The sequence below is a fragment of the Convolutriloba macropyga genome, chromosome 6, assembly GCF_964194025.1.
Source record: "Convolutriloba macropyga chromosome 6, txConMacr16.3, whole genome shotgun sequence".
NCBI classification, from domain to species: domain Eukaryota; kingdom Metazoa; phylum Xenacoelomorpha; order Acoela; family Convolutidae; genus Convolutriloba; species Convolutriloba macropyga.
The window spans coordinates 18,256,527-18,269,000 of record NC_134473.1 but is presented as its reverse complement, the minus strand read 5'-3'; the positions used below and the strand labels follow the sequence as shown (position 1 = coordinate 18,269,000).

The 12,474-nt window shown below is 35.3% G+C and overlaps 1 protein-coding gene across 1 annotated transcript in view; it reads left to right on the top strand.

The window, feature by feature from the left end:
* Nucleotides 1-7,908: 7,908 nt before the first annotated feature.
* The window catches only part of LOC142341249 (uncharacterized), a 7,881-nt gene continuing 3,315 nt past the window's right edge, over nucleotides 7,909-12,474 (top strand). The window contains exons 1-2 of the mRNA XM_075392168.1: nucleotides 7,909-8,177; nucleotides 10,633-11,025. Of these exons, the coding sequence (XP_075248283.1) occupies nucleotides 7,909-8,177; nucleotides 10,633-11,025 (662 nt within the window). The remainder of the gene's footprint in view (nucleotides 8,178-10,632; nucleotides 11,026-12,474) is intronic.

Genomic DNA, 12,474 nt, shown 5'->3' with positions numbered 1-12,474 from the left:
CATTTGTTAAATGCTTTGAATAGCTAGTCAAAGAAACATTTTAATAACTCGAGGTTATGATTATTTGTAAAGTTATACAGGTTTTGATTGTTAAATTTAACTCTGAAGTTAGATTTGAGTTGACCTATTCAACAAAAATCTTTTGAGCTGAAAAACACAAAGAAAATCCGAGTTTTTTAAATGAAATAGATGAGGTAACAAAATGGGATTAAAAAAAACAAAATTAAAAGAAGTTATTACATTGATAGTGTAGCAACAATTCAACAAATCAGTGCTTTTTTTGTCAACACGTAACACCGACGCTACTCTCACTGCACAGGAATTGATTATGAGAAAAAAAGATGGAGTTAGAATAAGAATAAATTTATGCCAGTAATAACATTGGCAGTTAAATATTTTCAGAGACAGTGTAAGTGAAATTCGCATTCCGGTAAGCAGTATTAACTTCAAATATAACTTATTCACTTGACTAAGACAAGAAAAGTGCCGATAATTATGGACACTCCTTGCATTGAAATGAATATGGTGCAGACAAAACAGTCCCAGGCAAAAGAGTCCCCGACAAAACGTCCTAAACTATAGTTTACTCCCAGACAAAACAGTCTCAGTCTAGCGTTGAATCCAAAGTTGGGAATTTTTTATGTACAATGAAAGAGTTGAAATACAGAAATCAGTATATCATAAAAAAAATCACAACGTCTTAAGGTTTATTGCTAAAACTGCAGCCACTCATGGAATCAATAATATTCGGACGCTGGTATTGGTAAAATATTCCTGTGAATATGCTGCATTTTTTGTGTGAATGCAAGTTTAAAAATTTTCAATATAAAATGAAAGAGTTGAATTTGCAAAAATAGTGTGTGACAAAAACAAAATTAAAATCGTCTCAAATTCAATCATTATAGGGGCACCCTCTCATGAAATCAATCATGTTATGATGGTGGTTTTTTAACAGGTGTTGTCAGTTTGCAGCATTTTTTGCGTATTTTTCGTTTTCTGGCCGCTCTACTTGATGAAAAGCTGTTATCATCTCCAACATTATTCGAGAGTATTTTTTTGTTTTTCCTTGACTTTTTCAATCAGCAAAACGTTTTTTCGCAGCAATGGTTGTTTTGTTTTGACAATGTTTATAGAATTGAAGCCGCTCCAACGTTCAATTGGGAATTGCAGTTCCTTCGTTTGACGAATAGTGTTGTATCAACAGATCTAATTGCCTTCAATTTAGTTACAAGTTGGCTTATGATTCTCTGGGCAAAATGACTTCAGTTTTTCAGATGCAGTAATGGCATCTTTTACAGGCAAGACAGTGCAAAACATCATTCTGATAAGTTTTCGGAACATATAAAGACGGTCAATCCTGATTCCTTTTGAATTTGATTAAATACATGTTAACAATTTACGTGAAAACAAGACGCCAATAATCGTGACGCCCTCTGTTATATAATTTTCAATTGAAACACTTCATGTCATTGAGTTCAAGAACTTGATTCGTTAATCAATGTTTTGATTCGCCATCTTTATTTTTGTTGGACAAATTGTATCTGGGACTGTATTTAAGTCTGTTTTACAGTTTCGTACTATTTTATCAGGGACTGTTTATTCTGGTATGTTTTCTTGCGACGCAATGAATACAGCGCTATGCTAAAGAGATTCGAACCCAGAGATCATTTTGTTAAGGTTGAATTGCCGACATTCAAATCATCAAACAATAACAACTACAGCAGTTATCACTTATCACTAATGGCAACAGTGTTGACTACAAAAGTGGGATTCAAGAAGTTCTGTTTTAACTAATTAACACCATTTTTACATCACTCCAGAATTTTTAATCAAAAACATTTTGGTTTCAGCAAAAAGGTAGAATTGAAGCTGAATTGTCACTAATTGAGAGTATGACATCGCTTCTGACAAGTAAAAGGTTAAATGGTTAAAAAGTAGTTTAAAAACCAAAATTAAAAACAAAATAACAATTATTTGGAAACTGGACTGACGTAAATAATATCCAATTCAGTCAATCTTTCATGGAATTGGAAGAAAGTAGGAAAAACAGCCCAGAAGAAATGAAACGCTCAGAAACTGAGCATACTTCCTAGAAATTCAATAATTGTTTTGTGAGTATTATTCATTTAGACATAAATTTTTCCCATCTCTACAGCAATTAAGGTTTTGAATTTGATTAAATGTTGTAGTAGGGTTTCTTAGTAATCACTACTTGGAAAACTCATTATTTACAGCTTCTCACAAACTTTTTCATCCGTTTTTTTTTCTAATTTGTTGAGCGTCGTCTGTTCGACGTTTCATTCTGATTCGTTTGGTTTCCTGTTTCTTCCCTCATCGTTCATCTGTCATTTCGATCCCATCACCTGCGTGTCTCAATTCTTTTGACGTCTATCGCAAAACGTTTCTGTCCCGCCCATCTAGTTTGGGGTTCCCGTAACCTCTCGCGCCGTAAGCCAAGCGTTTTTATTTCCATCCTCATAATTGCCGTATCATTAAGCTTCGTTCGCCGTGCGCATCTGCTCTCTTTACCCTCCATTCAGACTTTGGCTACATACAAACACGTTCTCTGAATGAGATAGTTGAATGAGATAGTCAATTTAGAAAAAAAGATTCTAAGCCTCTAATGGGCGATGTAGAATTGACAAACCTCAATAATCCCAAAGCAAAAACCTTATAAACTAATTGAGCCCATTGCAGTTGACTTTGGGTGCCCCATTGAATGGACTCAGCTTTTTTATCGCAAAAAGACTTGTAGTGTTAACATCGTTATCTAGTGGTGCTGTCAGAATCACTGAGGTGCTGTCAGAACCAATATTACGTGTCGAAAGATACCGAGGGAGCTTCCTCAAGGTAGTTGTTTATTACTCGGAACAACTATTGCTACACTTTGCGTGGCGGGAGGACTCCTCAAAAAACAAATTGTCTGTCATTACACGGGCCAAAAGTTCAAGGCTAAAAAATGGCCCACATTGGCTAACTATGAACGAAAATTCACGGCTCCTTTCGGAACCCGGAAGCAACCAAAGTCGTCCAAGTTGGTGGAAAATTTCTGGGATTCGGTGAAATCCCCTAAAGGCCTCAAAACGAATAGGAAAACCGGATCCTTTCCGTTCGGGTGAGTTCAAGCTAACTAAGTTTTTTCAGCCTTGTACCAAATTTGACAGATCAAACTGATGGGTTAACTCAATCTATCGGACTGAAAACAATCACTTCATCCAGTGAAAAATCTTCGCGCGCGCATAGATTGGGATCTCAACAGTGGCACTTTAGTTTTTAATTGGCGTACCTCATTTAATACTGCCACTGAATAATTACAACATTTGTTTGCCGATCTACTATCCACGGTTTTTGAGTTCTTGAATCTAGTGGCACCAATGATGGCCACCTACAGAGACGAATTTTCTGTAGGTTCAGCGCACCCAGCGCGCCAAACCACGGCGGCTTCTGAAGAAGATGATACGTAGTTTTGGGCTAGCACCTCACAATATCTTTGGCAATTGTGGCCTAATTGACAAATTTGTAACCCCACAATTTGTTCTGTTCAGCTCCCACTTAACGCATGCCGATTAGAGCCAACAGGCGCCAATCCGCCGGTGCGCTTTTATATAAAAACGCTCCCTACTAGGCAATCAATCTACGGGTATCCTATCGACAAACTTTTATTGAAGAGCTGGATTATCCAAAACCATGTCCTTTTGAGCAGTCGCTCTCTAACTCTTTTTGGTCCAGCTGGATCAAAGAGTTCGTCTTGGTACTGAACCAACATTCAAAATGACAGGCGCCACATCTAAACACTGTTGACTTAGTTTGAGTAGTCACCACCCTTCTGCTTGTATAACTGCAAACCAGCTTACAAGACTATTGCCCATTCTCCTACGTTCTTCTGGGCCGGAAGATGTTAGTAAGTGAAGGAACTTAGTAAGATTATGTTTTTTCCGTGATATATAAACGAGAAGTATGCCAAAAAAGCGTCTTGATTTTTCCAATTTTCTTCAAGTATTTAGAAAATCCATTGAATGCCTTCTAAGTTACGTCGAAAGCTTCGAAAGAGCCCATGTAAAAAAATTCAAGGAAACCTATTAATTAAAGTCATCAAATAGGGTGGGTTTATGCAAAATAACTTCTCAATTCTTCAAACTCTTTTTAACTGAACTGCGACCGGCTGTGAAATTATCAATGACCACTCAAAAAATTTGTCAAAAATGCATCTAGATCAAACACGTTGCCATCTAGAACCGCTTGTTGCTACATCTTATTCGCATACTTATACGCTGTCGTTATTTGTCGTTGCTCTATATAAAAATTTTTGATTGGATAGATTGAATTCTGTCCGAAAGAGTGCTAACTTTTTATCAATATTGTTATTTTGCTTCAGAGCTACGGAAGTATCATTTTTGGTCACACTTCATAAAAGATATTAGAACCTGAGCACTCCAAAGGATCGAAGCTCTTTTAGTATTATAATTAGGCTGCTAGTTTTTTATCCAGCATTCTGGAAGCCATCGTTTTATACTTTATGCGGTGTGTTATAACACCAGCTTGAGATAATCAAGACATTATTCCTTTTAATCCCTGTCCGTTTCTCTATTTGAACGTACTTAATATTTGCTCATAAAAAACTTTCGAATAATTTTGACCATAGTCTCTCCCAGGTCCAGGAGTTTCCCAGATTTAAATTGGCAATGCGCTGATGGTCGCTTATTTTTTTTCAGCGTGAGACATCTTACATAATTATCAATTTCATGTGCTGGAAAAGATTTATCTACTAAAAATGTTTGTCAGCGGCTGTCAATTTAGAAAAAAAGATTCTAAGCCTCTAATGGGCGATGTAGAATTGACAAACCTCAATAATCCCAACGCAAAGACCTTATAAACTAATTGAGCCCATTGCAGTTGACTTTGGGTGCCCCATTGAATGGACTCAGCTTTTTTATCGCAAAAAGACTTGTCGTGTTAACATCGTTATCTAGTGGTGCTGTCAGAATCACTGAGGTGCTGTCAGAACCAATATTACGTGTCGAAAGATACCGAGGGAGCTTCCTCAAGGTAGTTGTTTATTACTCGGAACAACTATTGCTACACTTTGCGTGGCGGGAGGACTCCTCAAAAAACAAATTGTCTGTCATTACACGGGCCAAAAGTTCAAGGCTAAAAAATGGCCCACATTGGCTAACTTTGAACGAAAATTCACGGCTCCTTTCGGAACCCGGAAGCAACCAAAGTCTTCCAAGTTGGTGGAAAATTTCTGGGATTCGGTGAAATCCCCTAAAGGCCTCAAAACGAATAGGAAAACCGGATCCTTTCCGTTCGGGTGAGTTCAAGCTAACTAAGTTTTTTCAGCCTTGTACCAAATTTGACAGATCAAACTGATGGGTTAACTCAATCTATCGGACTGAAAATAATCGCTTCATCCAGTGAAAAATCTTCGCGCGCGCATAGATTGAAATGGGATCTCAACAGTGGCACTTTAGTTTTTAATTGGCGTACCTCAATTAATACTGTCACTGAATAATTACAACATTTGTTTGCCGATCTAGTATCCACGGTTTTTGAGTTCTTGAATCTAGTGGCACCAATGATGGCCACCTACAAAGATGAATTTTCTGTAGGTTCAGCGCACCCAGCGCGCCAAACCACGGCGGCTTCTGAAGAAGATGATACGTAGTTTTGGGCTAGCACCTCACAATATCTTTGGCAATTGTGGCCTAATTGACAAATTTGTAACCCCACAATTTGTTCTGTTCAGCTCCCACTTAACGCATGCCGATTAGAGCCAACAGGCGCCAATCCGCCGGTGCGCTTTTATATAAAAACGCTCCCTACTAGGCAATCAATCTACGGGTATCCTATCGACAAACTTTTATTGAAGAGCTGGATTATCCAAAACCATGTCCTTTTGAGCAGTCGCTCTCTAACTCTCTTTGGTCCAGCTGGATCAAAGAGTTCGTCTTGGTACTGAACCAACATTCAAAATGACAGGCGCCACATCTAAACACTGTTGACTTAGTTTGAGTAGTCACCACCCTTCTGCTTGTATAACTGCAAACCAGCTTACAAGACTATTGCCCATTCTCCTACGTTCTTCTGGGCCGGAAGATGTTAGTAAGTGAAGGAACTTAGTAAGATTATGTTTTTTCCGTGATATATAAACGAGAAGTATGCCAAAAAAGCGTCTTGATTTTTCCAATTTTCTTCAAGTATTTAGAAAATCCATTGAATGCCTTCTAAGTTACGTCGAAAGCTTCGAAAGAGCCCATGTAAAAAAATTCAAGGAAACCTATTAATTAAACTCATCAAATAGGGTGGGTTTATGCAAAATAACTTCTCAATTTTTCAAACTCTTTTTAACTGAACTGCGACCGGCTATGAAATTATCAATGACCACTCAAAAAATTTGTCAAAAATGCATCTAGATCAAACACGTTGCCATCTAGAACCGCTTGTTGCTACATCTTATTCGCATACTTATACGCTGTCGTTATTTGTCGTTGCTCTATATAAAAATTTTTGATTGGATAGATTGAATTCTGTCCGAAAGAGTGCTAACTTTTTATCAATATTGCCATTTTGCTTCAGAGCTATGGAAGTATCATTTTTGGTCACACTTCATAAAAGATATTAGAACCTGAGCACTCCAAAGGATCGAAGCTCTTTTAGTATTATAATTAGGCTGCTAGTTTTTTATCCAGCATTCTGGAAGCCATCGTTTTATACTTTATGCGGTGTGTTATAACACCAGCTTGAGATAATCAAGACATTATTCCTTTTAATCCCTGTCCGTTTCTCTATTTGAACGTACTTAATATTTGCTCATAAAAAACTTTCGAATAATTTTGACCATAGTCTCTCCCAGGTCCAGGAGTTTCCCAGATTTAAATTGGCAATGCGCTGATGGTCGCTTATTTTTTTTCAGCGTGAGACATCTTACTTAATTATCAATTTCATGTGCTGGAAAAGATTTATCTACTAAAAATGTTTGTCAGCGGCTGTTTGGCAGCACAATTCTGAATAGATTTCTGGTCTTATCAGCGCAACTCTTAAATAGTTTCCAATTTTTCTCACACAATTTTTAAATATTCAACGCTTTTCTTTTACAATTTGAATTAGCTTTTATCGCAATTCTGTCGATCGTCTTCTAACACCACAACCTGAGAATTAAAATCTTCTCAAAACTGACTCTGTTGATTAAACTAAAAGCATTTTTAATGTTTGTAATGCTAATCTATTGACACACAAGTGATAAACAAAAAACAAAAAGCATCAATCACTTTTAGGGCATTTCATTTAAAGACACCGTATGTTAACTGAAATTATATCCTGTTTGCTTCGCATATAGCTTCCCGAGATAACAATGAACCTCAACAATTGAAAAGGGTTGTTTTGGTTGAAAAAACATTTATTCAATATTTTTTATCTCCTTAAGAAACGCTACTAGTTTAGTTTGTGAAATTTTTAATTTAGTTGCTTGGTACTATAAATGAGATTTATTTTCTTTATTCTCTGTTTCAGTTTTTTTGTGAAAGGATTTTTTTCTAATTAAGTTATGTTTATTTACACCTTTTATTGACTCTGACAACTATAACAAAAATATAGAGAAAGGTATTTTTATTGCAGTTAATGGTAGAGCAAGCGCATATATACCTTTCAAACATATTAAATCAAACATTTTAGACATGTGAACTTGGGCCGAGAAAGCTATACAAAAGATTCTTGTCAAAAATCAAACTTAAATTATTTGTTTCGAGGTTACGAATATTATCTTTGCTCTATATAATTTTGAATATAAAATTACTACCTCATTTCTCAAAATTGAGAAAACTGATAATTTCTGAAAGTGTTGCTGATTTACTAGAATCTTCAGTACTTGTGATTAAAAACTATACCTTCAAACATTAAACGACGACTATTATGGAATACATTGTATCAGACGTGACAGTTCTGAATGACACTTATTACCCTAGTTTTATTGATAATCACAACAGTATGAACACCTCTAGTCTTCATCTGATTGATGACATTGTTAACTTTACCCTTTTCCCCATATTCTTCTGCTTTGCTTTTGCTTGCAACTATTTCATTCTGACTTCTGTCAACCCACTTAATTTTGAGAGGGTTTCCCAACTCTACATGCACTTGCTGGCACTCGCCGATTTGCTGCAGGCCGGTGGACTCGTTTGGTAAGCACACTTTTTTGGAACTCCTCAACTTACGCTCTCGAGTGTTTTTTTTCGTCTGATAATTTTTTTCCGGATCTTACTACAAGAAAATAAATCATATTCACGAAATTTTTGTTCGAAGAGTTATTTAGATCAAGCTGAGAACTTTCGACACCCGGAAAATGAGCTTCAATAGTTAGTTTTGACCTCATAATGAAAATGGTTATATATGAATGTGGACATAATCGGGCTAATTTACATGATTAAAACCATTTGGCCTAGTTTAGTGTTCCTATAATTTTTTTTAGAAATGATGGAATAAATATCCGAGGCTTGCTTTTTTCTCCGGACCAAAGCGGAAAATTTTCTGATCATTCAAGAGCAATATAAGTGGTACAATATTAAGTTCTTCAAGCGCACATTTTAATTATAACATTAAACTATATTCAACCAAATTCGAAAAGCTCTTTTTTCAAAACAATTTGGAAATTTTCTGATCTGAGATTTTTTTTGGATAAATAGGACAATCTAAAGAAGTATAAGGTTTCAAGAAGTGTTTTTATTTAGAAATAGTATTAATAGACACCAAGCTTGAGGTAAAATTTTGTTGCACAAAAAATGAACACCTTTTAGAAGTCTTTGATCTATATTTATTTTTAAGTCTGCACGTTTGAAACTGAAAAATTTTGTGAAGTCTGTATCTTTTGTGAAAGTCTGTAATAATTTTGTGAAGTCTGTAACATTTTAGTCTGTTGTTCTGACTGTTCGGTCAAAAAAAGACTGAGCTGAAAAAAATTTATTTTACCTAAATAAATATTGTTTATTCTCGACAAGTAGGGTTTCGTCTAACTCTCACAAAAAAGCCAGAACTATGGCAATTTTAAAAAACTTTCCTGAACGTTTTGTTTCTTTTTTACTGTTTTAATTGTGATCTTCCAAAATGAAAACAGTGGCTTGTAACTTTGCTTGTTTCAATTGCCGTGAGCCAACACGCTCGTCTTGGTGGCATTAACAAGTTTATTTTTGTATAAACAGAAAAATAACAAAAATGATTTGTTATGCTCTTTACCTGGCAACTGTTGAAAATTTGCTTCCATTTCGTCCACAATGGCTCTAAAATAGTGAAAACAGATTTGTGTTGGCTTAAATATCAATGTATTATGCATTCTTCAAAAATTGTTTCGAATGCTTTGAAGTACAAACAATAAGAAACAATAGGTGTTTTTGTCTCGCCGCTCTCTGTAAAAAAGTTTGGCACTCACATAACAAAATTCGAAAAAATTAAAAAAGAGGCTGAAAAACCAACAATTTACATTTTATTGATGTTTGCAGCGTCAAAAAAAGCAAAAAATGGCATTCAAACATTAATAGGAATATTTAGGAGTTGATTCGAAAAAATGACTGAGATCACAACAAACTACTCACTTATTTATGCATTTCCTTTTTACTTTTCATTGTATATGTACTTTTAGAGAGAAGGGCTAAACGAAAAAAAAGCGACCTTCGAAATTTATTTTCCTATTACACACTATTTAAAAGTTGGACTCCTTAAGAATCAATATCCTTTTGCTATTGTATTTTGCGTAGCGTGCTTATTGTTAACATGTTCAAACTAGTAATAAGAAATAAGCAAAACCTACATTGAAAAACTATACAGAAAGAAAAGAGATAAAATAAAAACCAGACAAAATTTTTTCTGCAATAGCTTATTTAAATTGTGAGATTCTCATGTTCATTTGTGAAATTTATTCGTTCACTTGTGATATTTTATTTGAAATACAACAGACGATACAAAAAATACAAAGAATAGATAAGAAAACAAAAGCAATTACAAATCGGTTAAAACTGCAACAAAAACACTTTTTTTCTGAAAAAATGAACAAAAAAACTTCCCAGTAGCTCCTCGTTGAAGCAAATCTTAACTTATGTTTCTGCTTCCCTTTCAAACAAACTATTCTATTTAGTAAAATGGTTGAAAATTTATGAAGAATTTTTCAAGAAAAAAAAATTAAACCAATTTGATTTCAATTAAACAATTATCTTGAACAATATCGTAAAAATTACTTACTCAAAATGACAAATTGTCAGAACTAGACGAAAAATTAATCACAACAAAAAATTGTTTCATTGTGTATAATAACTAGCAGAAAAAAGTCTTAAACGTTTTTTCTAAAACGTTCTTAACAATCATACTGACAAAAACTCCGCTTAAACTGCTTCGATCACTCTTTGGCACATATGAGAAAGTCTCTGAAAAAAGTATAGATTGAAATTTAAAAAATTAGTCAGAATTAGAGAGCAGCTGTGAAAATATGTGACTGCTAAAGAAGAAGGCAATCAATGGTTCGAAGCCATGCTAAGGAGTAGATAGCGGTGAAAATTTTATTTTCGCCATCTTAGAAACTTCAAACTCCTCGATGAATATTCTTTCCAAGGATTTATAGTATTGCTGTTAAAAAATTGATTGGCTTTTAAGGGTTAAGGTGGGATCGGAATCGGACATCACATGCAAACTTGAGCGGAGTTTGGTTGGATCTGCCATTTTTGCCGCCCAGAACCAACTGGCTTTTTTCAGTTTGGATCGCTACTTGGCTGTCAGAAATTTTGGGTACTATTATGACCAGATCATGTTCAAACTACGAGTTCCACTTTTGGCAACTTTCATAAACTACTCTCTGGCTTTGGTTCTCAACACTCCGGATCTTTTATACTCGAGATACAACGAGGAATTGGACACGTGCAGATTTGACGGAACCAAAACTCCTGAGTTTTATCAATCGATTGTTTCGCTGTTCTTTCTGATATTCTATGCAATTGTGCCGCTGCTGGTGACGTTGTTTTGCAACATTGCGACTGTGAAGAAACTCAGGTACGCTTAAGAAATGAAAAAAAGCAAACCACAAATAACGTTACCTTAAATTCTGACAGTTAAAACTATCAGTAAACCTTTACCTCTGAAGGACACCCAGGTTGAGGTCCGAGACGGAAGCAAGTGTCCAGACCCAACATGAACGCACGGAGGGGCGTCGTGCGATCAAATTTAAGCAGACTGGAAACATTGAAAAACGCACGAAAGTCTGGAGATACTATTTTTCCGTCGTGGACATCCTGGAATTACCGGTTTCCGTCTGGCACCTCAGCCTGGGCGACTCTTTTCTTAGCTTAAGTAAAAACTTATAAGATTTAAACCTGAAAAAGTAAATGTCATGTTAAAGAAAAATCTTAAATTTATGAAAATTTAAGGTAAGTGCACGTTTGCGTTTAAATAGCGGTCTTGATATCACGTAAATAAGATTAGATTCCTGCACGGGAGTGGAAAGATGAAGAATCGCTACCGAGATCACATCTATTGGATTATATTGTACCAAGGAGATCCTAAGGAAACTGGCCTGAAACCTTTATTAAATAACTTATCACTCAGCCCTAAAAACTTACCACTCAACAGTAATGAGGAACGATGAGTAATAGTTCAGTATGCATGTGACAAGATAATCGAAAAATTGAACGAAACAATTCTAAAACGCAATTGTTGTTTTGCAAACAATCAAAAAACAGTAACTGTGAAAAACGAGAGTTTTAGTAGCGACACACAGGTCAAAAAAGGTCTGAAGAAGTGAGAAATTTAGGATTAATTTGGAATTGGTCACTAGTATTAAAACGTTTATTGCTAACAGTAACCCAATTACTGTCAGAGCAAAATGTTGAAATGTGTTTTTTTAAATAAAAGCTTCATTGATAATCCATTCCAACTTTTCTGGCTATCTTATGTGAGATCAAAGAGCGTCCAAATATAGCTTTAGCGAAGCAGTTAACCTGAACCATAACACAAAGATGTGACGCACCGACAAACTGAGTTAACATAAGAACAAATTTTTGTTCATCAACTTCAAACTTTTCATCGCCTTTAATTTATGTCACGTATTCTGAAAAATCGTTATCATGTACTTAGATAACTATAATATCACTAGATATCTAAGCTCTAAGCCTCACTACGCAGAGGAATAATGTCATAACAAAGCAAAAATCAGGTTAAGAAGCCATTATTTAATAAAATCTGCGGCAAAGAAACTATTACAGATTTGGAGTAAACTGTTTCAAGTTCTAGGAGCTATTTTAAGTAATTTAACAAAAGATCGTAACATATTACATAGGTTGAAAATAGACAATTTTGAGCCTACAAAAAACTGAACATATAGAAGAGCGCCCGCCGATTGTTAAAAGCTCAGAACTGTTTTCGCACTCTCAATCTATTCTAGTGATGTTTGAATGCATATGGAGTCAGCTTTCAACGTAGCAACCAACGGTTTTCCCTTTATAG